The sequence below is a fragment of the Oncorhynchus mykiss genome, chromosome 24 (assembly GCF_013265735.2).
Source record: "Oncorhynchus mykiss isolate Arlee chromosome 24, USDA_OmykA_1.1, whole genome shotgun sequence".
Lineage (NCBI taxonomy): Eukaryota > Metazoa > Chordata > Actinopteri > Salmoniformes > Salmonidae > Oncorhynchus > Oncorhynchus mykiss.
In genome coordinates, this window is record NC_048588.1 from 15,505,408 (window position 1) to 15,530,784 (window position 25,377).

General features: G+C 45.8%; 1 protein-coding gene across 2 annotated transcripts; it reads left to right on the forward strand.

The window, feature by feature from the left end:
* LOC110503350 (Fanconi anemia group J protein homolog) lies at positions 1–25,005 on the forward strand. 2 transcript variants are annotated; one of them, XM_036961806.1, is made up of 9 exons: positions 1–3,505; positions 3,858–3,983; positions 4,172–4,322; positions 4,508–4,670; positions 14,110–14,239; positions 14,450–14,543; positions 21,874–21,986; positions 22,159–22,241; positions 22,489–25,005. In XM_036961806.1, the coding sequence occupies exons 5-9, from the start codon at positions 14,229–14,231 to the stop codon at positions 22,695–22,697; spliced, it is 510 nt and encodes a 169-aa protein (XP_036817701.1). In that variant the 5' UTR covers positions 1–3,505; positions 3,858–3,983; positions 4,172–4,322; positions 4,508–4,670; positions 14,110–14,228; the 3' UTR covers positions 22,698–25,005. The 2 variants fall into 2 exon arrangements, with proteins under 2 accessions (XP_036817701.1, XP_036817700.1); XM_036961805.1 differs by having other exon boundaries at positions 14,110–14,543.
* The last annotated feature ends 372 nt before the right edge of the window (positions 25,006–25,377 follow it).

Here is a 25,377-nt window from a genome sequence, read left to right on the forward strand (position 1 = left end):
TGTCAAGAGGCAGGAGCAGGAAACCTCTGACAAGAGTATCCCTTTACGTGCCCGTCCCCGTCTGAGATGCAGACCGACACGGTTTGGGGCTCTGCTGGGCTCATAGGAGCGAGCAGACACCCCCCTGGAATGGAATGTAGATAACTAACTGATGGTGTTGGCTGCCCTCTGCAACAGACACATACCGGCTCATTCAACACTGGACAATTCCACCCAGTGCCGCTGAGAGCGAGGAAATCGGTCTACCACCCAGAGTGAATACCTGTTCAATCAAGGGAAAAGTGGCTGAGCTCCTTTCGGGCCCCCTAACACACATTGTAATATTTAATGGCAAACACTTTTGGAAAAAGAGCGGAAAGGAGGGTAACCTGAAACGCCTGGTCCTTCTAGTCTCCACTGAAGCACCACAGGCTCAGCTTGCTTGAGTTGTAACCCACACCCTGAGCGTTCCCTTATATGGAGGCATATCAACCGGTTGGTGCCAGATTGTAAGAGATGAAGAGAAGAATTTCTGAGAATTTAAGACTTGTGCAGTCAATAAGCTCAAGGTTTAGATTCAGGGTTACTTCAACAGTGTCATAAGAGAACATTTGACTTCCTCTGATGGAAACAGCTGAAGGACACTATGTGGTTAGCTTAGAACTTTGCGGTGAACAGTACTATTTGAGGTTGGCTTGTTTAGTCTTCATGGTTTGATACCCCTTTCACTAACACCAATGGCAATTATTTGCGTTAGTGAAAGGGATGGAAAGTGTCCTACTTTAAAGAGCTCAGCACCTGACTGGTATTGGTTTCAGCAGCGCTGCTGGCTACGCTTCACCTGTGTGTCAAGAGAAGGTGACGCCACACATCCCCTGTGGTTACTAACAGCCAATTAAAAAGCAGCTACACTTTCACATCCCCAACAATGGTAACCTATCAGCTTTCAGCAGTCAGGTAATGTAATCTAACCATGACTGACAGGCAGTATTGTGTGCATATACACATTCTTGCTATACTTTATTAAATGTTCACTAATGGAGCATATAAAGTTCACCAGTTGTCTGGTATTGGTGATTTTTGTTTGGTCTCAATATTTTTATAGTGAGCAATGTAAAATTAAAAAATGTTTTTCACAATTTTCTGAAGAGAACACTCTTGATATCTTGTTATTTTATCTTCCTTCTCCCTCCATCTTTCCCCCCCATGTGTCCACCAGTCGTCCGTGGTGTTCTGCTCTCTCTGTCCCTGTGCCTCGTCCAAAGGCGGCCGGAAAGTAGCCGAGGGAAAGTCTTCTAAGGGGAAGGCCAAAGAGAGCAAGAAGAAACAAGTTCCCAAGATAATCTTCGGCATTCGCTCCCACAAACAGATCACTCAGATGGGCCACGAGATGAATCGTACGCTCTCTGTGTTGCCCTCTTACCTCTCATTGGAGGTCGTTGACTATTACTGGGCCTGAATTTAATTATTTTGAACTGAGATTCACCCCAATCCAGCTGTGAAAACCATGACCTCTTCAGACATGGAAACACACCTCCGATCATGAGTTTGAGTGGTGTTTCTGATCCCAGTGACAGACACTTAAAGGGAGTGAATTTGAGCTGCCTCTGAGCTCTAGAAAGAAAGGCTTCGTAACCCAACCCCACAGTTAAAGGACAGGCAGACAGCCCCCATCACTGTCGCCCCAGGTGACAATTACACCCCATAATATCCCCAATTGGTCAGTCTCTCTAGCACGATGACGTGTCACGAGGCTTCAGACAGGTTTTGTGTCGGATGGGAGACTTTATAGCCAGTGTTACTGTTACAGTCCTAACTCCTGTTCTCCTCAAGGTGAGGGGGCTAGTGTAATGAGCACACACATACAAACACACATGGGTCAGCCTGATCGTATAATAAGCCCCTATTTCGCTGTCACCAGAGGTGTCTATCTGTCCTGTCCACCTCAGCCTACAGTCGCCACGGTGACAGTGTTACATCCTGATCTGTTACAGAGAATAGATGTCCCCGCGATAACCCCAGAGGATAGAATGGCCACAGCTCCATCACACTCATTCTTCCATCAGCCCTGTTTATCCCTCCACTCTCCAGTCCTCTAGGCCCTGTCTATAGCCAGTCTCTTGTTACATACACCTGGCTCTGACTGAGCTTCGTTGGGTAAAAACTCCCCTGTTGTGTTTTCTCTTTTTGTGGAGTCATGAAGTCAAATCACACCCCTAAGCTGCCATTGAGCCAATATAAGAATTACTTGAGTGGACGCTAATCCTTTAACCTTCGCCACACGCGTGCTCGCGCACACACACTGAACCGTTTGAAACAAAACCGTTTTAAGTGCAAAAGTTTATCCATGATGTGTTGCAGAAAGTGAGCACCCATCCACCCCTTTGATAGCTGCCTTTCTTTCCATGCCTTTGGCGGTAACGGAGTATAGTCGGCACGTGTGTGTGTCACCGGGGAGCCGGCTGGTTGTGACATGGTGGTAGATGAGGCGCCTCTGATGACCGGGTAATGAGCCTTAGTACATGAGACTGGAGACTGCCACCTGGGAATTACCCCGAGCTATTGGTAATGCCAGAAGAGTTGTTGTTGGTACTGCGCTATATTGAGTGTGTGTTTGTACATGTCCTATGTGTATAAACCATGATGAAGGTATTGATCAGTGTTGGTTCTGAGAGGTCCTCAAGGTCACAAGTAAGCTGAACTTAATTAGTTTTCATGTGTGTATTGTCAAGGATGAAAACAACTCTTCCTCCTCTCTCTCTTACGTACCACACGCAGGGAGTGTCGGGCTTGACCAGGTAGTGGTCAAGGAATATGTGCAGGGCGTGTTATACCGCTTCAAAAACGGCGTGCACAAGATGCAGGACCAGAACACTGCACTGGGTCCATGGTCTCCATCAGTCGGCTGGGGGGGAGGCTGAGGGCCTGCTCCTACTACGCTGCCAGGGACATCATGCCTGTATCCTATTCTGTCCCCACAACTATCTACTGGACCCCATCATCAGGGAGAGCTTGGGTCAGGTGGGAAGGGCAGGCATGGTGAGGGGAGCAGAGAGAAGGATAAGGAGGAGTGAGAGATGGGTGTAGTCTTCTATCCCTAAAACAACCTACTGGACCCCATTATCAGGGAGAGCATGAGTCTGGCAGAACGAGGGATGCAGGGAATTGTTGTTGGAGTTAGAGAAGGAGTGAGTGATGAGGATGTAGGCCTGAAGAAAAGGTGGTTTCACACATTAAAGAATAGATGTGTCCTTTTACTTTTAGCTGAACATATTCCTTGACAACTACCTGGTCAAACCCACTGCATGTCTACTAGGGTGCAGTGGGAGGGGAGGCTATCTCCTTCCCTGCAGATTCACATCAACCTGAAGGGTCAGATTGGGGTTCTGGATGAGGCCCACAACATAGAGGACTGTGCCAGCTACACCCTGAACAAACCCCAGCTGCTGTCTGCCAGGGAGAAGCTGGATAACATCAGGTGCTCCAACCACGAACCGCTGCTGGCCTTCTGCTGTTCCCTGCTCAAGTAAATATACCCTAAATTCCTGGAGTGAGTTAGACCTTAACCCATCTAGGTAGACCCTAACCCCTCTGGGCCTTCTGCTGCAACCTGCTCAAGTAAGAGCTCCCTCATCATCACCTCCCCGACTGAAACTACAGTAGTGTTTCTCAACCTATCTATTCCTGATACATTCTTTCTAGGCCAGCACAAGCACAACTGGTCTACTAATCAACCCATCTTGGTTAACAATTAAATGTAATCAATACTTGTAAAGAATGTCTTCACTAGCCTTGCTTTCCTCAATATCAAACAGTAGTTCTAAGATGGCCACTCTCACGCTCTCTCTGTCTGTTTGTCTGTTCCTCCTGTGGTGTAGTTGGATGCAGGAGAGCTGCAGTGTTCTGGCTGAGAGGGAGTATGAGATGTCCTGTCAGGTGTGGAATGGCAAGGAGGTTTCTTCCATACCAAGGTCATCACCACTGACACCTTTGCGATGCTGCAGGTCAGATAATGTTGTTGACCACCTAGGTCTCCTCTCACCTCTGTCTCTGTCTCAGTCCCTGTCTTTTGATCTCTCACATTCACCCCCTTTTTTTGTTGCAAGACTTGTGTGTTTAGAAGGGAGGCCTACAGCATCTCTCTTTTCTCTCCACATTTCTCCTTCCCTCCCTCATCTCTCCCCCTGTATAGAAGCACCTAGCAGCGGTGTTGGAGAAAGAGGGGTTGGGCTGGTGAATGGGAGAGAGGACACATTGGAGGTCCCCACCATCAGCTCAGTCAGCTCCTCTGTCCTCAAGAGTCTCTTCATTGTGCTAGACTTCCTCTACAGGGAGAAGAGCAGGTCAGAACCAGTCTGTCAACCAGTCTTTAACAATCAGTCAGTATTTGTATTGTCCTAATTGGGAAATGTGCATTGTAGTCAGGGTGGAAAACAAGATCAACATAACGACATACTACAAAATACATTATACTAACACTTTCAATCACTGACGAAGACTTCTGTCCTGGTCATGTTCCCGTGGTCAGGTTTTCAGAGGACCACTGCGTGGTGCTGCAGCAGTCCTACACCTGGACCACTGCTCCAGACGTGCCAGATGCTCAGGGCTTCTTCGCCAGGCCCAACCGCTGACGCCACAGTGCCAAGACCCTTGTACACACACTCAGCTTCTGGTGCCTCAGCTCAGCCGTGGTGAGTAGCAGGGGAGGATGTACTGGAGTGTAAATGCTGTGTATACAACTTTTATACTGGGGGACAAAAGTACATGTTACTCATAGCGTATTATTACATTACGTGGAGCGCTGCCTGTCCTAAGGGGTGTGGTGGTGTGTGTGTGGTGGCAGGCGTTCTCAGACATCTCGGACAGTGTTCACAGCATCGTGCTGACCTCAGGCACATTGTCTCCTATGGGATCCTTCTCCTCAGAGCTGGGGGTCAAGTTCTCTATCCAGCTGGAGGCTGGCAGCCATGTCATCAGCAAGTCACAGATCAGAAGAAACCTCCTACCTTAATTTCAGCCTCACCACTGATGTTATGTTTCATGATTTTTTTCATAGTATCCAGAAACAATCTGATGGTTAACGATGCTCAGAAAGGAATTGGACTATGTAGTCAAGCATAGTGCGTTTTGAAAAAGTTCAATAGATTTTCTTTTGCCGTTGCAAAATGTTTGCTTCAGAGTGCCATAGTGAATACGACCATTTCTCCTTTAAATCATCTTCAGTTCCTACCATTTACCACCAGGATGGGCTAGAGACCACATATTGAGGTTGAGTGTTTTAATGTACCCATGATATCCTTGCTGTGTGTAAGCAAGTTTGGCGCAACTGGTATGAGGTTGAGATAAGTAGAGAGTAAAGACGTTTTGTTTGATTTCAACAGAATGCCAAAGGAAGAGGTCCTAAGAGTCCAGCTGTAATATACACTACCTTTCAAAAGTTTGGGATCACTTAGAAATGTCCTTGTTTTTGTCCATTAAAATATCAAATTGATCAGAAATACAGTGTCGACATTGTTAATGTTGTAAATAACTGTTGTAGCTGGAAACGGCAGATTTTTTATTTAAAAAATAAATAAATTAGTTTTTATTTTTCTTGCTCAATTGTGCACCGGGGCCTCCCACTCCTCTTTATTTTCTGGTTAGAGGCCGTTTCTGCTGTTCTGTGAAGGGAGTAGTACACCGCTTTGTACGATATCTTCAGTTTCTTGGCAATTTCTTGCATGGAATAGCCTTCATTTCTCAGTACAAGAATAGACTGACGAGTTTCAGAAGAAAGTTCATGTTTCTAGCCATTTTGAGCCTTTAATCGAACCCACAAATGCTGACACTCCAGATACTCAACTAGTCTAAAGAAGGCCAGTTTCATTACTTCTTTAATAAGCACAACAGTTTTTAGCTGTGCTAACATAATTGCAAAAGGGTTTTATAATGATCAATTAGCCTTTTAAAATGATAAACTTGGATTAGCTAACACAACGTGCCATTGGAACACAGGAGTGATGGTTACTGATAATGGGCCTATGTAGATATTCCATTAAAAAAATCTGCTGTTTCCAGCTACAAAGGTCATTTACAACATTAACAATGTCTACACTGTATTTCTGATCAATTTGATGAAAAATGTGATTTTCTTTCAAAAACAAGGACATTTCTAAATGACCCCAAACTTTTGAACGGTAGTGTACAGTGCCTTGCGAAAGTATTCGGCCCCCTTAACTTTGCGACCTTTTGCCACATTTCAGGCTTCAAACATAAAGATATAAAACTGTTTTTTTTTTGTGAAGAATCAACAACAAGTGGGACACAATCATGAAGTGGAACGACATTTATTGGATATTTCAAACTTTTTTAACAAATCAAAAACTGAAAAATTGGGCGTGCAAAATTATTCAGACCCCTTAAGTTAATACTTTGTAGCGCCACCTTTTGCTGCGATTACAGCTGTAAGTCGCTTGGGGTATGTCTCTATCAGTTTTGCACATCGAGAGACTGAATTTTTTTCCCATTCCTCCTTGTAAAACAGCTCGAGCTCAGTGAGGTTGGATTGAGAGCGTTTGTGAACAGCAGTTTTCAGTTCTTTCCACAGATTCTCGATTGGATTCAGGTCTGGACTTTGACTTGGCCATTCTAACACCTGGATATGTTTATTTTTGAACCATTCCATTGTAGATTTTGCTTTATGTTTTGGATCATTGTCTTGTTGGAAGACAAATCTCCGTCCCAGTCTCAGTTCTTTTGCAGACTCCATCAGGTTTTCTTCCAGACTGGTCCTGTATTTGGCTCCATCCATCTTCCCATCAATTTTAACCATCTTCCCTGTCCCTGCTGAAGAAAAACAGGCCCAAACCATGATGCTGCCACCACCATGTTTGACAGTGTGGATGGTGTGTTCAGGGTGATGAGCTGTGTTGCTTTTACGCCAAACATAACGTCTTGCATTGTTGCCAAAAAGTTCGATTTTGGTTTCATCTGACCAGAGCACCTTCTTCCACATGTTTGGTGTGTCTCCCAGGTGGCTTGTGGCAAACTTTAAACAACACTTTTTATGGATATCTTTAAGAAATGGCTTTCTTCTTGCCACTCTTCCATAAAGGCCAGATTTGTGCAATATACGACTGATTGTTGTCCTATGGACAGAGTCTCCCACCTCAGCTGTAGATCTCTGCAGTTCATCCAGAGTGATCATGGGCCTCTTGGCTGCATCTCTGATCAGTCTTCTCCTTGTATGAGCTGAAAGTTTAGAGGGACGGCCAGGTCTTGGTAGATTTGCAGTGGTCTGATACTCCTTCCATTTCAATATTATCGCTGGCACAGTGCTCCTTGGGATGTTTAAAGCTTGGGAAATCTTTTTGTATCCAAATCCGGCTTTAAACTTCTTCACAACAGTATCTCGGACCTGCCTGGTGTGTTCCTTGTTCTTCATGATGCTCTCTGCGCTTTTAACAGACCTCTGAGACTATCACAGTGCAGGTGCATTTATACGGAGACTTGATTACACACAGGTGGATTGTATTTATCCTCATTAGTCATTTAGGTCAACATTGGATCATTCAGAGATCCTCACTGAACTTCTGGAGAGAGTTTGCTGCACTGAAAGTAAAGGGGCTGAATAATTTTGCACGCCCAATTTTTCATTTTTGATTTGTTAAAAAAGTTTGAAATATCCAATAAATGTCGTTCCACTTCATGATTGTGTCCCACTTGTTGTTGATTCTTCACAAAAAAATACAGTTTTATATCTTTATGTTTGAAGCCTGAAATGTGGCAAAAGGTCGCAAAGTTCAAGGGGGCCGAATACTTTCGTAAGGCACTGTATGTCTATGTAGACCTAATAGGTGTCTCTTAAATAGCTGTAGGCTGACAAATACCTTACATAAAACCCGGTATTCTCTTTCAGTTAACCAGACACTTCTAAGGGCCCGTTGATAAATACTTTGTCCTCCTTTGTTTGTTATGCTTCCCTCCATGAATAATAGATTTCCATTCAGGCTCTGTGTCTCTGTCACATCACCACCACCAGTCCACTTAGGGACCAGCTGGCTCTCTCATGTCACTGTGGCTGTGTGTTAGTGCTCGCACGTGCACAGATACGCGAGTGTTACATGTGAAGGTTTGTCTGTGTTTTTGCATAGTGCTGCATACCTTTTTTGTGTGTCTTCTTGTGTGCCTGTTTAGTGTCTTACAATGCACACATTCTTAATGCTTATTTACCATAGGCCTATGTTTTGTATTTGACCCTTTGATGATGTCAAAGCTCAAGGTTTTCCCTCTAGTTTACTATCCAGTTTGAGACTACATCAGTGCTATCAGAATATGAATGATTAAAGTCTCCTATTAGGATCCAGTTTTGTCTCTTTCCCCCCAGCCATGACGCCAGGCAGGCAGAGACAGCCACAGAGCAACTCTAGGTGGGTATTATTGATGACTAGTGTAGGAGCTCTATGCCCTCTGTGCATTAATATTTAATGTGCAGACAGACGGCTCTTAAAGATGATGAAGAGATGAGGGGTATTAATTGTAGAGTCTGTTGAGGCCCTCTGGAGCCGGTGAGCCGTGTGTGTGAGTGAGACAGAGGATGGGTCGTCTCCAGGTGCCCCTGTCCAGTATGTCTGGATGATGCCTATCTGAGAGGCAGCGGTATGAAGGACACAGAGGCCACAGTCACACAGTACTAAGATCACACAGCAAGGCCACAGAGGCGTCCTGCTTTCCTTCCGGCTCTGTCAGTCGCCCTCTGACAGACACACACACACACTTCTGGCAGACACAGTGAGGGTGCATACGCACACTGAACATACAGTACAACTCAAGAACACACAGTTAAAGGTACTCTCTCACGCATGCACGCACACAGGCGTGTGTGTGTGTGTGGCCATGCACACACACTACTTGCAGACATTACACACTCAGACATCTCCCAGAGCCCTCCTGGAGCTGTGGTTTTGTAGCACTTGAGCCTCAACAGCCCCCCAGTTAATGCCCATTAAAACCACGGTACCCCTCTGCCCGCGCCTCGCAGTCTGGCCGCACCGCAAGAGGAAAGGGACAAAACTCAGCGCTGGGGGTTGGAGAGGAGAGGTGGGCTTATTAAAAAGTGTTTTCCAGAGGTGAAAAGATCAAAAGGAAACGCAAGATGCTTTTAAAGCAGACTGAGATAAGGGCCATTAGGGGTGATGTCACCTAGCTGTATGTGTGAAAAGGCATCCACGCTGGCGCCTGGAGGAGGCTGGGGGCTGAGGAGGAGGCTGGGGGCTGAGGAGGAGGCTGGACACACACGTTTGCCCTGCTGTCTTCCAGCCACGCTCCAACATTATTACTCAGTGTAAGGTGTGCTGTCATCTCTACAGGCTGTGTCTCTCCTCTATCTCTGGGTTTATGGGTCACCTTGCTCAGACGGGGATTTATCCATCTTTACTGTTCCAGCTGAGATGTTTTATATGGCCTTTTACAGTGGAAACCTGAGGTGCACTGCTGCTGCTGTTGTAGGCTAAATGTTTGCTAAGCTACAGCTTTGAGGAGGCAAAGCTTTAAAGGGGAATTCCACTCAAACGATATTTTGGTGGGGGTTTTTCATTATTGATACAATCCCAAAATGTTTTAAATGTCAGCAGTCAAGTTTTCAAGATATTGGACTTTCAAGAAGCAAAGTGTCACCGACCACATCATGATGACCCTTGTCTGTGCTCACTAACAGCTAACCCTTCTGGAGAGAAAGACTACAAGTAGAAACCAAGAAGATCTTCTTCCATGCTTAACTTTGACAGCCCAAGCTTCACTCTCGAGATGTGGACACCAGGGGAGGGGTTGGGAAGGCAGGTGGTCACTTGGTTGGCACCGCCCTTGGCGTGATGATTGCAGTCATATTTAAACGGAATCATTTAAGGCTGCAACACATTTCCCGCTCTCACCCACAAAGCAGCGTAGGAGCAGGCGGGCCTGCATCTTTCATTAATGCTACAGTCGCCCAAGACCCCTTCCATAATTTAACGGGCGCTACCAGAACAGTGACATGTCGCAACACAGCCCACCGACACCAGGGATGGGGGGGGGGGGCAGACAGAGGGAGTGGAGAGGAAAGAGGTGAAATATGGAGATTGTGGGTCCATGGAGGGAGGGAGGGAAGACGTGCACAAGAGAGAGGTGTAGAGTTCAGTGCCTAAGAGTGGCATTCGTCCCTCCAGAAGTTGTTTATTGCCAGACCCTGAGCGTTGCATACACGCACGCACACACACACACACACCATACCCAGAAATCACCATGAATTATTCACTGTTAGTTGTGCCTGTTGGTTACTCTGAGACTGGCTAAATGCTGTAGTCCTCCTCATGTCATGTTGCCTGGACCCTTATTGTGTGCCTTGTAGAATGAGGGGCCATGCTAGCACTGGCCTGCTGCCGATCCAGTGGTTGTGGACTACACATTGCCACTAGGGGCGGGGGTTTGAGTCACACGTTTCCCACCTTCAGTTTGTTTCGTCTTCATCTATTTCCTTCATATTTGTTTAAATGAAGTACACAACCAGTAAATTCAGAAGGAGACATTTTACTTTAAAATGTCTGTGTGTGGTGGTTTTCCCCTCTGTGGGTCGTTCCTGTTGTGTTTGCACCTGGGCGCCAGCCGAGTGTGCAGATTGACATTTACTGTAGCGCTTCAGCAGACCCTGTGGATACGCCACCTACCCGTCAGATAAAATTAGTCATGAAGGCCAAGTTACACACACACTCACACCATAGTACACAACGGCATCCTTCCAGTCATACACTGTGTACTACGTGTGGACTCGGCCACATAAACTCTACACAGGTCCTCACTTTGGTGTGCACCGATTGCTTGTGCATAGTTCTTGCAAAATTATATTAGCTGTCATTAGTTTGGTCAGATCAGTTAGAGGTCAAGATGAGCTGTCTGGCAGAGGAGACTAGCCTTGATGAGTAGCTAGGTGACTGTCATGTGTCTGCCTGTCTCTCCATAGAGTAGTGTAGCACCGTCTCCTAGACCTAGCCAGCCCTCCTCCTTGTCTCGTCTCCCTGCCAGGCCCCAAGTGTCCAGTCTGGAGCGTGAAGTCAGAAGCGCTGCTGGTCGGCTACTGCGTAGCAACCTGGCGGCGCCAAAAGCCCTGGTCTGCCCTAGAAACCCTATGTATGATCACCAGACCGGCCAAAATGTGTGTTTTTTTTATTGCGGTCGTTTTAGGCTTTAAAATTAGTTTATTATGATCAAGTTCGAACCCCACTGTGAATTCTTTCAAGTTGAATTACATTTAATTAAAATTGCACTAGGCAGAAATCGCTCCTCCCATTTCCTGACTGCTGAAATTGGAATAGTTTGCCTAATTTCAGTTTGTGACAAAACTAGCAAGTATAGTGTAGAGAATCATTCTACCGTCTAAACCGATGTGAATTATGTTTTCAACAACTCAAAATGTAGTATGTTTGAACCTGGTGTACAAAACTTAAAGTAAAAGATACAAAACTTAAAAACAGGAAGCTTAGAAATAACGCAGATAGAACAAATCTGTCGCTTCTTAGACTTGCTTTCAATGAGAGTGACGGATCTATAACTCACATTTCTATGTGAATTTTGTCAGAATGCCCCAAAAGCTTAAATGAAATAGTGACTACTAGATTTGTTGTCACACAGGACCACGTGCTGACACAGGCAGGCTACGAGGAGGCTCCCGGTTGACTCTCAGGCAGAATGAAAACAACCTCATCGACTATAATCCTTTGCTAGTTGTGGCCACTTTCACCATGATCCTTAACAATTGTTTGTTGCCATTCAACCCACTGAGGTATAAGATTCAGCAATATGGCACATTTCAAATAGTTCATGAACAATCGGGAGCTTGCATAGGAATACTTGGATGACGTCAGCACTATCACCATCTACTGATTTTAATATTTATGCTCCCTGCCTATTGTCTGCCCTGCCTCGCCTCGTCGCCTTTGAACCCAGCTCTACTCAGTCAAGATTAAGGAAAATGTGCTCGTAATTAAATGGCAGCATCAGTTGGAGCAACGAGACAGAAGGTTCATCCTAAATGGCACCCTATTCCCTTTTAAAGTACACTACTTTAATGGTCAAAAGCACTGCACTATGTATGGAGTAGTGTGCTATTTGGAATGCAGTCAGAGTGATGTTTACTCTTAGTGTCTGAGAGATAAAAGCATTAGGGACCATTACCCTGGGCCCTGCTGCAAGCCAAGGGGCTCCTGCTTGGAGTGGCACTGACTGGATTGTATTTCGCCCCCCGCTTTTATAAGGGCTTTACAAATTACAACTCGGGGAATATAAACGACAAGCTCTGCACAAAGACTGTTTGTGCTGCTCAAGTGCATGTGTCTCTTCCTGTGTCTCAAATGGCACCCTACTCCCTTTATAGTCCACTACTTTTGACCATGTCCCATAGGGGGGGGGCCTAAAGAGCTCTGGTCAAAAGTAGTGCACTATATAGGGAATAGGGTGCTATTTGTGACTTACACTCTGTGTTTTAAGAGCCCTGGCTGGCGTTTTATTATCGGGTTACTCTTCCCTTGTTATCAGGTTACTCGCTGTTCCCTAGCAGAAGTTTTACGTCGGCTGCATAAAGGACAATCTCAACAATCCAAGATGCTGACTACAGTGACCCAGTCCATCAATTAGATCAGTGAGAGACTGAGCTTCCTCTTCCCTTCCTCCTTGAATCGGCCTCTCCTCTGGTCTTCCTCAAGTGCAGTGTGGCAGATAATGGCTGTTTTGTTTCCCATCCTAAAGTATATAACATGAATAATTCACCCATTGTCAGTCAGGATTGGATCGGAAAGCAATTGTTGGGACAACCAGTTTTGTGGAGGAGTTGTGGTGGTGGTTGACGAATGAAGCGGAAGGCCCTTGTCAATGTAACGCTTTGGCCTTTGTGAAAATGTTGTGTTTTATTGATGCAAATGTTCCTGTTTCCCGGCCCTCCCGGTTGTTTTGTGGCACTGAGTGAGGCGACCTGATTAAATACGCCTCTGCTTCATTTCACAATCACAGGCAGGCTGTAGCTAGTCAGTCATCTTGGTGTGCCAGGAACTAGAGGAACCATCCATCCATCCACACGTCGTAATGTTTCATTTCCCTATCTGTCCCTGTGTTGGAGTAACCGACTAACTGCAAACAGTGTTTTAATACCACTACTTCTTTGTCCCAGCTCTGATGTGAGAAGTTGTTCTGCTGACTACAAGAATAACTTCTACTTGACCCTTCAAACACATTTCCAAACCAATGAAGATGCTCTTTGATTGTGAAGCCATGCAAATAATCCGCTACGGTGGAGACATGGCTAGATCTCTGCTAGGAGCTGACGAGGAGAGGGCTTTTAGATCAATGTTCCTCCCTGGAGAGACTGTGACTTTTTGCACTAACAGCAACAGCAGCAACAGTGAATTTATCATGGATGGAGGAAGAGTGGGGGGGTTTAAACGCATCAACTTTGTGGAGGAAGGCGAGGGGGAAACTGAGCCACAGGAGGGAGAACGACAGGCTGGGGGGCAGAGGAGCTTCCAGTGCCATCATGATGTGAACTTTGTTTCAGACTATAAGACACACACACACCTGCAGTGTCTGGATGCCAAGCTGTTAGGACAGTGTACTGGACTGTTTAGCCCTGAAAGGATTGTGCCCCCTCTAACTTCCTGGAAACCTGTTTCTCTGTATGTCTTGTGAGGGGAGAGGTTGCTGCTTTTGGCTGGCAGACAAACCTCAGTATTTATGCTGCTATGTGAAAGGTTTTCTCAGGGGGCTCTAATGTGGACCACATTTCTTGGTGTAATATGGCCATAGTTTTTCTCCTGTTTACTGTAGTCTCAACTCCTGCTCTGTTGCTTCATTAGGCCATTAAGACCCATGTGAAGAATAGCTTCCATCCCATAGTGGTGCCAAGCCTGATTCATGTTAGGCCCAATTGATAGTTATTTATTTATTGGAAGGCTATGTGGTGTATTCTTCAGGGATCTGCTGATAGCTGAGTTTTGAAAAGTATGCAATGTCTACCAGCCAATGTTAAGAAAAAGATGAATTGAAAAAGATATGAACAAATCACACGGTTTATTATTTTTATTGATGCATCCATGAAGCCCTGCTCTGTTTGCTGGTGTTCTGTTTTCTTAGATGCTTGACAAGCTGTGTGACTGCTTGACCAACACAGGGCTGGGGGACAGGAAGACGGTGATCACAGAGCCTAGAGGAGGAGAGAACTATGATGCCATCAGAATCAGTGGAGAGTTTGCATGGGACAGAGGTGAGACTGGGCTGTCTCACTCTCTCTTCTTCACTCTCTGTGTCTATCTTTGTCAGTCTGTCTGTATCTCTCTTGTGCAAGGGATTGAGCACCAATTGGTTTGGTGTTGGGTACCCTTTTAAATGTGGAAGAATTCTAGTCATATCTGTTTAGGACAGATGACTGGGTTGATATTGGGGTTGTTTCTGCTGTGCTGATGGCTGTGTGTAGAGGGAAGGTGAGTGAAGGACTGGACTTCACAGACGACAACGCCAGAACAGTGGTCAACGTCGGCATCCCCTTCCCCAACATCAAGGACCTGCAGGTAAGAACCAGAGACAAGTTCTTGGTGGTGAGCCCATCAGGTCTGTTTCACAGAAGAGGACCCAGAGAGAAAGACCCCTGTTTACCGTTGTGTCCAGTCAGTCACATACAGGTGTAAGCGCTTCACAGAATCTGCTGGCTACCAATGTGTTTTCCTACAGACCTCCACACTGAAAAAGTTCTGAACACACATACACACACTGGGACACACACACACACACACTGGGACACACACACATACACACACTGGGACACACACACACACACACACAGGGACACACACTGGGACACACACACACACACTGGGACACACACACACACACTGGGACACACACACACACTGGGACACACACACACACACACTGGGACACACACACTGGGACACACACACACACACTGGGACACATACACACACTGGGACACACATACAAAGTGCATCCTCCATCCTCTTCTTTTTCTGGTGCTCTGTAATATAATTTGCCAGCAGCATACCACCCTGCCTACCACTGCTGGCTTGCTTCTGATGCTAAGCAGGGTTGGTCCTGGTCAGTCCCTGGATGGGAGACCAGATGCTGCTGGAAGTGGTGTTGGAGGGCCAGTAGGAGGCACTCTTGACTCTGGTCTAAAAAAATATCCCAATGCCCCAGGGCAGTGATTGGGGACACTGCCCTGTGTAGGGTGCAGTCTTTCGGATGGGACGTTAAACGGGTGTCCTGACTCTGAGGTCATTAAAGATCCCATGGCACTTATCGTAAGAGTAGGGGTGTTAACCCCGGTGTCCTGGCTAAATTCCCAATCTGGCCCTCAAACCATCACGGTCACCTAATAATCCCCAGTTTAAAATTGGCTCATTCATCCCCCTCCTCTCCCCTGTAACTATTCCCCAGGTCGTTGCTGCAAATGAGAATGTGTTCTCAGTCAATTTACCTGGTAAAATAACGGATGAATAAAAAATCATCCCAAAGTGATTGTTCTGTCTGTCCTGAGCAGATAGTTTCTACCGTTGTCTTCCTCTCACCCTCCCTCCATCCATCCCTCCTCCCTCCCTCCATTCTTCCTTACCTTTTTGTCATGGCCCAGTGTTGCCTAATAAATCTGACTGTGATGCCAGCTTTCTGTGTACACAGTCTGAATGAAAGCACTGCAAACACTTGGAAAGTTTCCTTACAAGCCAGAATGTTGAATAATGTAACGTTTGAACTTGCTCTACCGGTTGTCTGTGCGGTTGGTCCTTCGGGTCGAAAAAATATCCATTGGAATGTATTATTAAACCGACTTTTCAAACACTGGTACTGCCGTGGAGATTTCTATCACCTTGTACACAAAACCATGTAAACCCCTGTAAGACTGGTTAGTATGCATGCATCGCGTGCGGGTACTGTCTTTATTGTGAGCGTGCCTTAGGTGATGATGAGCAAATCGTGATAGCCACATACAGAGGCAGGAGGGTTAATAACACCTTTCTGTGCATTTTTTGTCTCATATTTACACCCGAATAAGGACGAAATCAGAAGACGATAGGTAGAGTAAATTCAAATTAAGGTCAGGGTCGCGAGGCCCAGCATCAGCATTTAGCCTTATCGTGTAGCCCGATCGCATGCTCCCTTTTTGCAGGCTACATTTTGAGTAGCCTTGGAGGGATGGGAGATGAGTGGGCTAGATGTGGCCAAAGGAAAGAGGGGGCGGGGGGAGAGAGAGACAGCGTGAGCTATGGGCTTCTGGGGGATACTCATGCTGAGAAACAGGTTCACCCAACAGCACAGCAGATATTTTCTGAAAAGTTCTCTTTCCTCTCATCTATGGTGTAAATGGCAGTCCGCATGTCAGCTCTCTTGCTCTCTCCTTTTTATTTTTTTCTTCTCCTGGTGTGTCAGCTGCCGGTCCTGGCCCCAGAGGAGCCCTGAGGGGGTGGTAAAGTCTGCTAGCTGACCCCCATTACCAGAAGAGGGAACAGGACATGACACTAATGACTGTCAGGTCCAGGTCATTGTGACTGTTTGTCCCCACAGCCCCTCTGACAGCTACGCTAAAACAACCAAGCAGGCGCCGGGCAGGCAGGAAGCCACAGGTACACAGCAACACAACGCTGCCTCGGCTATGACGGGGATCTTAGAGGGGTCAGATACACACTCACATGCACGCATGTTCATATCACACATGTAGTGCACACTTTCTCTCACAACTACACTTATACTACACTCAAATGGTCTCGCTCACATGCCCACAGCCACAAAAGTACATATATTCTTACTCTCCCAGCTGTTTAACATTTATGCCTTTATGGAAGCACATATAGACATTCCCTTCTCAGTACATGTTAACTTGGACTCACTGACCCTGTCCCACATTTCAAACATGCACCCCCTATAGCTTATGTAGAGCCCTCATGTATTGTGGACGCCTACCTTCATGCCTAGACTGCTTTTCCCAGACCCAACTCTCAGCAAAACTTTAAGGTTTTAACCAAAGCACAGAGCAGCCCTGCGTTTACTAGCCTGCTATCGTGCCTGAGATCAAAGGTGAACTGTAAACAGTCCTCCACACCGACAGCTCTGCTAAGCTACTATTACATTTTAATGTGCATCCCAAATGTTACCCTATTCCCTAATTAGTGCACTACTTTTGACCAGAGCCCTGCACTATATAAGGAATAGGGTGCCATTTGGGACGCACACAATGTTACATTATACACATGTAGAGTTGTTTTTTCCACAACAGGCATGTCTTACAATACACAGTCGTGTGTGAGGGAGAGAAACAATCCTCTGGTTCAACAGGCAATGAAAGGCCACTGATACGGCATCTCTGTTTTCTTAATGAGGAGTACAGCAGACATTTTAAGACACAAACATAGTTTTATAGAGACCTCGTGTCTCTGCTTTGATACTTTATGGAGGAGGAGGACCAGACAGTTTAGGGGGGGGGGGGGGGGGGGGGGGGGGTGTGTAAGAATGTGTGTGTGTGCTGGTTGTGTTCACGTCTTACAGGGACACACTGAGGACGAGGCACCCAGCTGTCAGCTCTGCCACATTAGGCAGATGGAGCGCTCCACAATCTCACTGACAGGCACAAGATGGTGGACTGCCAGGGGGGCACACGCAAACCGGTCCGCTCAGCTGCAAACCATGCTTGCTGGTCAAATGTATGTTTTTAAGCATGAACAGGTAGCGGTGGGAGGACTGGGCCAAAGTGAACGAGCGACTAGCGATCTCCTGACATTTTAACTAATCTCTTCTATCTGGCAGTTTCTTTCACATTTAGGAGGAGATTCGCTAGAAGCTAGAATTGGCTTTTTCACATATGCATCCTGTCATGTCAGATATGGTTTTCACTTGGGGTGGGACGCTGAAATGGACTCCCATTGGACTTCGATGACATTGGCTGCTCGGGGATACTGGCCATTTCCGTTCATGGTCTCAGAAGCAGATGCATCAAGCCCTCTGGTGTTTAACAGACAGGAGGAGACATCTCATCTCACCATACAGCCATTAAACCTGCGCCTCGTGAGCCCCCATGACATGAGTGGTATACATCTGGCCAGGAAGAAAATGGAGTGGTTTCTGCAGGTCCATTTTGACATGGTCTAGTGAGGCGTTTCTTTCTTTATTTTTTAAATGAATCTAATTCCTGTTCTTTATTTGGCTCAGACCAAATATGGACGGACTCATCCAGACCATGATGACGTCCAGTAATGACACACCTCTCTGCCAGGACAGAAAGCAGAGAGGGGAACAGTGTGTACATGCCCGTGTCGTTAGGGGACATGGTGCTCTGGGCTGTGAACACACGGCACCTGCCTGTCAGTTCCTGTTGTTCGCTGGCATGTCCCATATGTCCCCCCCGTCAGACGCCACATGAACTTTTCACTTGTCAATCCCAAAAGGTTAGCGCTGAAAATCCAGGAGAGATTAATTGATGGATGGATGCAAATTGATGGAGATGGATGCTTTCGTGGTCTTTTTGTGGCATGGCTTGTTGCTCGTCTTGTGTTGACTGGACCACCTTTTCTGCCCCCCACCTCTTGTCTCACCATCTCTTTGCCTTTTGCTCTATTCTCCCATCTTTCACAGCAGATCTGTTTTCCAGATCAACTTCATCACTTGTGTTGCCTAGATCCCCTCCGACCTCCTGTCTCTGCTCTTCTTCATCTCCTCTGTATGCCCCCTTTATTCCCCCTTTCACAGCAGATCTGTCTGAGGGGGAATTCTGGGCAGGCAATAAACCTCTTCAGGCTCTTTTTTTTTTTTTTTTTTACAGGGGGTTGGCGTCTCCCCCTGAGATTCCGATCTGCCCCTCACCTTCCCACTCCACAGCCCACATGAATCACATTAGTTCTCAATGGATGTGCCCTGCCTGATGCCTGAAAGGTGCTGGATGGCAGGTCCGAGCACAGGTGATGGCCCACAGCTATGGCTAGCCTGTCAGCCACTGGAGCACATTTCGTGGTTTTGGGGTGTCTGACAAGTAGCGATTTGTCCTTCTCACTTCATGTCAAAGATAATGCTCTGGGCTACACAAGATTCAGTCAAATTTTATGATTTTGTGTAGATTGCTGAGGATTTTTTTTATTTAATCCATTTTATTTTAAGGCTGTAATGTAACAAAATGTGGATAAACTCAAGGGGTCTGAATACTTTCCGAAGGCACTTTTCCCACATTTTGTTACGTTACAGCTTTTTTTTTAATTGATTAAATTACAAAAAATCCTCAGCAATCTACACAGAACACCCCATGATGACCACCATGCTTCTCCATTCCGTCTGGCCACTCTACCATGAAGACCTGATTGGTGGAGTGCTGCAGAGATGGTTGTCCTTCTGGAAGTTTCTCCCATCTCCACAGAGGAACTCTGGAGTTCAGTCAGAGTGACCGTCGGGTTTTTGGTCACCTCCCTGACCAAGGCCCTTCTCCCCCAATTGCTCAGTTTGGCCGGGCGGCCAGCTCTAGGAAGTCTTAGTCTTGGAGTCTTGGTGGTTCCAAACTTCTTCCATTTAAGAATGATGGAGGCCACTGTGTTCTTGGGGACCTTCAATGCTACATAAATGTTTTGGTACTCTTCCCCAGATCTGTGCCTCTACACAATCCGGTCTCGGAGCTCTACAGACAATTCCTTCGACCCCATGGCTTGGTTTTTGCTCTATATATAGACAGGTGGACTCCAAGTTGTAGAAACATCAAGGATGATCAATGGAAACTGGATGCACCTGAGCTCAATTGAGTCTCATAGCAAAGGGTCTGAATACTTATGTAAATAAGGTATCTGTTTTTAATAAATTATCCAAAATGTCTAAAAACCTGTTTTTCGATTTGTCATTATGCGGTATTGTGTGTAGATTGATGAGTAAAAAAAATCATAAATTAATTTTAGAATAAGGCTGTAATGTAACAAATGGTGTAAAACGTCAAGGGGTCTGAATGCGTTTAGAATCCACTGTAAATCTATTCAACACACTGTCGTTCTTAGAATTTCGATTTTACAAAGAGAGTTTGTGTTGTAAGACATTTTAGGAAGACTTGCCATTTGGCTGTAACGTAACAAAATGGGGGAAAAGTCAAGGGGTCTGAATACTTTCCAAAGGCACTGTATATGTGATCATATCCAAATGTAAGCTAGGTTTGAAATGATGTTTTAGTCAAATATTATATATGTGTGGTTTTTTCCGGTCAATTTGAAGTCTACAAATTATTTGGAATTATGTTTCGGCCCCTGACCATCCTCCAGAAAAAAAATTGGCCCGTTGAATCTGAATTTGAATCTGATTCCTGACCTGAAGACAATTTCAATGGGGGAACCGGAGTCCTGACATTTTGACCTTGCAAGGGCACGCACCATTTTTGACCAGGGTGCTAAAAGTAGAGAATACAGTGCAAGGAGGGAGATGAAGATAGGCTAAGTGAGGACATTTAATGTTGACAATGTTTGCTAAAGTTAAAACCAGTTTGCTTATTTGTTACATTGTAGTTAAAATTATGAATGTAAATCATACTCCTAATGAATTAATCAGATGCATTTCGTGAGCTTGTCATTTTTTCCAACGCATCTATAACGTTCGAAATTCATCAAAACTGTCAAGTACAAGCATATTGAGGCTATAATAAAGTTCAGATGAATGATTGGATTTGATTATAATGACATGTGTGAAAACTGTTTTGTTTACCCTATCGGCGTCTTGAACTGACCCACATTTCCCTGCATTCTAGAACACTTCGTGGACTAGTATTTGTTTAATTAGAATGTAGGTGAAACCTATTAAATCTATTTTTAAATGTTGACCTTTTAAAGCTAACGGGAAAGGTCTGTAAGAAATGTGCCTTACGTGTAGACAGTGAACTACATAACTGGAAAACAAACCGAGCTGAAACAGATGGCCAAAAGTCTGGGGTGTATCGATCGACTAAATATCGATTAAATGTTTTGCTGGTCGTAGCGTGTTGCCGGTATTCACACTAGCGATTAGTATTTTGTATCTATGCGCTCTCTTACGAAACTTTCGGTACGGTGTTGAACTACATTTTCTTTAAATCAATTAGTCATCATGTTAGAGAAGAATTGTGCGCATAGCGGGAAATATTTTTATACATTGTTCACGTTCAATTTAATTTACCACAGGTGGACTGCAATCAAGTTGAAGAAACATCTCAAGGATGATCAGTGGAAACAGGATGCACCTGAGCTCAATGTAGAGTCTCATAGCAAAGGGTCTGAACCTGTTTCAGCTTTGTCGTTATGGGGTATTGTGTGTGTGTGTGTATATTGATGAGGAAAACATGTCATTTTAAAATAAGGCTGTAACATAATAAAAGTACATTATTTATACATGTTCATTTTTACAAGCAGACAGATAACAGCAAACAATACAACAATAACACCCCCACCCTCTGGAAGAAGACAGGAAAAACAAAAACAGTGCCTTGACTGAGTGGGAAATAATCGGCACCATTTTTTAAAATTGAAATTGGACACAAAAGTCATAAATAAGTATGCTACTATGGATCAGGGTGGATTGCAGACTCTGTGTCATGTTGCCCATCACATGATAGATAAAACAGAAAGGGTTGCCATATCTTATCGAATGTGATGGATCTGCCAGAGATATGCTAAATCCTTGCCATATGAAACAGACTAGTGACTTCAGATAACCAGATTTATAAACGGGACAAATGTTTTCTACTATTAATCTTTCAATGTCTTTGTAAGCAGCATACCTGTCTGTCTCCCGTTGTCTGTTCTGCTCTGTTTCAGCTTTCATTTCGTCTGGTGGCAGTATGGCGGTGTCCTGATAACCTGTCCTGTGACGTGTCTCCATCTAACATTCCTGCTGTGTTTTCAGGTGGAGCTGAAGATGAAGTATAATGACCAGCACTGTAAAGCCAGGGGTCTGCTGTCAGGCTCCCGCTGGTATGAGATCCAGGCCTACAGAGCCATCAACCAAGCCCTGGTCAGGTACGGGTCTCTTTGTGTTCTTGTTTGTTTCTCTGTCCTCGACTCATCCTTTCACAGGAGGCTTCTTCCTAGCTCACAAATCAGGCTCATGATCAGTAAGCATAAAAATGTTTGATCATTTTGAAAACCAGGAGGTTACTACCTGAACTTGAACATGTTTTCACTACCACAGGTGTATTAGACACAAGAATGACTGTGGAGCCCTCATTCTGGTAGATGACCGGTTTGGGAACAACCCCAACAAATACATTTCAGGTACTGAAATTAATGATCGCAGGTTGCAGCCACTCGAGCTTGAATTACTCAAACAAACCCTCTGTCTCCGTTGCCTGACACAATGTGTAGTTTCTTATCTTGGGCACTTGGTGGTGATGCTTGTCCACAAGATAGAGGTGTGTTGTGGTTTTAAGGATTGATAAATTAAGTGTTATTAGAAAAGTAGGAATAATTTTGTTTTTATATTTTATTTTCCACTAACAAGATTGGTCTCTGTTTACACCAGGTCTGTACAAGTGGGTGCTTAACCTTTTCAGGCACAACAACGCCTTCATCTGTGCTATGCAGTCGCTGATGACCTTCTTCAGGTGCCAACAGGGAGCAGGAGAGACCCATGGAGCAGGGAGCCAGATGTTCAACAGCACCACCATCCTGTTCAGCCAGTCAATCTCTAGTGACTGTGGAAGATCTGTCCCACTGTCGGCCCAGTCCTAGCCCCAGCTCAGACAGCCTTCTCTGGGCCACGATGCACCACACTACCATACTACCACCTCTCAGGTCCCAGAGCCCCACACCCAGCTACAGGGGGTCAGGTCCTGGGTTCCCCCTATGGTCTCTGTCCCACCTGCTCTGTGGCCTCTGTCCACCATCAGCCATGGAAACACAGATGAGATGTATAGAGATGTATTACATTAGATAAATAAGTTATTTCAGGGAAGTTGGTAGATTATCAGAGGTTTGATTGGTGCATAAAAACATACGAAAGCTTCATCCAGAGCTCTTTGCGTTAACTCCTTGTATAAGTGGTTCCTAATGAGTCCATTGCATCAGTCAGTCTTCCACAAAGGTCTCCCACTACCTCGACTGCATGACCTCACTGCAGACCAACATCTGGTGTGTTCCTCTCTCTTGTTATTCATGATGGGATGGTATTATATGAACAGTCCTGTCCCAGTAAAGTGGATGGGAACAGGGGAACAATGTGTGAGGCTTTTTGGATCTACTTCTCTGATAAATAAATGTAATGGAACAAGGATGTTAGGGGTGTAGAGGAGCAATGCTCATGCCGTTTCCTCCTGCAAGGGTTTCATTTGATCAATGTTCAGGATTCTTAGCTTCGGTTTTAGTCAAATCATTTTACATTTCTTCCTCTTTAGGAATCTTAAGACATGTTGATGTACAAAATGCTGTGTATATATGTTTTAGGTCCGTTTTGCTTCTGATCCTACCCTCCGCTGTTTGTTACAGCAGAACCTCTTATAGGTGTCAAGCTAAGTGAGTGTAAATGCAGTGAGATATCAGGCTTCATATGGTACCTTGGACCTCACTGAGGATGGATCCATAGAAAAACATGGGGTCTGAACCTAACGGAATGATAGTACTATGAGGTCACTGGGTTTATAAATTAAGTGGATACACTCCGTTCTAGAGCTCTAGTCTATTGTCTGTCTCGTTACTTGGGTCGCTGTAAGGCTGAGCTGTTTGGTCAATTGCGTTTTGAGGGGTGGGTGGGGGTGTCAGGAGCTGGATCAGGTGGGGGGAGTTTGTATGTGCACCAATCTGTCTCATTACTACGAGACCTTATACATGGCTGAGTGATGCTGGGTTGGTCTGAAGCAAGCAGCTTGATGAGCAGATGTTAGACTGTTGCTTTAAATAAATCACATTGACCATTGTTTGTGTTATATTGAGCGTGAGACGGTGGTGGTGATTTCTTCTCCACTGCACTGTTCTGGATAAGAGTCAGAAAGACATCATTTGCCCACACCCCTAAACCACTAAACATGTGCAGTGTACTGTACACTAACCTAGCTGTTACGGGCCCAGCATATAGGATCCTTGAGGCCAATGTTGGCATTGTCAATGTACTTCCCCCGTTATTTTCTCACCTTTACTGTCAACACCTGATGACTGCTCCAATCAGCTCATCTGAATGTCTAAATATATTATAAGTATTCATACAACTGTGTTGTCTTTCCTTTCTATGGTTTCCCATAACGTGTGTATTCTCTGTGGGCACGTGACCAGAAGCAGACACAGCAACACCCCTCCACTCATCTGAAGAGTGATCCCAAGGCCCCTCCCCCACTGTCTCCACCACCCACGGCCCCTGCACCACCTCCACCCCTGTGAGCTCCACCCACTTCAAGACCCCTCCATCTTCCGGGACCCAGGCCGGCGTTGTGGTCCTCTGGTCGTCCCGCCACGGCCTGACTCTGTGGAGGGGGAGAAGGAGAACCAGGAGAATGTAAGTCTGGATCCCCTGCCCAGGAAGGAAGGCCCGTAAGGGGACGGATGGACCGGCAGCTACCCCTCCCAGCCAGGACCAGAGCCCAGACGATCCCACCCTGCTAGAGGAAGACCAGAGCATCTTCACACCTGAGATGTTTGATGATGAAGAGGATGTGGACCAAGCCTCTCCCCAGGACATTGCATTGGACGATGAAAGGGGAGGGAACTGTGCTTGCTGCCAGCCTTGCTCTATCTACCGGAACAGCCCAGGCTGTGTCTGAGGACCTGTTTGGCCCAGAGCAGGGGCACAGGAACGGTCATTACCACTGATACCCAGAGGGGCGGCGCTCTTGCTCCCTCAGCTAGTAGAGACTGTCAGTGTGAGATGGGAACAGGACAGGCAGCGAAAGTGGTGACATGGCCCAACAGCAAGAGACCCAGAGACAGGAGGACCAAGGTCAGGGAGAAGGACAGGAGGTGAACCAGACCCAGGCGCAGGGTCAGACCCAGGGGGGACCCAGGGCCAGAACAGGCAGATAGGCAGCAGGACACGCAGGCTGTCCAGGTCCAGACAGAATTTTTTTTTTTTATTTTACCTTTATTTAACCAGGCAAGTCAGTTAAGAACAAATTCTTATTTTCAATGACGGCCTGGGAACAGTGGGTTAACTGCCTGTTCAGGGGCAGAACGACAGATTTGTACCTTGTCAGCTCGGGGGTTTGAACTCGCAACCTTCCGGTTACTAGTCCAACGCTCTAACCACTAGGCTACCCTGCCGCCCCAGAAAGCATCCTAAACTAACCAGCTAATTCTCTGTTGTCCCTCAGGTTATATCCATAGATGACTAGACACCAGTTTATAACTGTAGATGACTAGGCACAAGGGCCTGTATTCAGAGGCTCACTAGGAGTGCTGATCTAGAATCAGTGCTTCTTTTTAAATC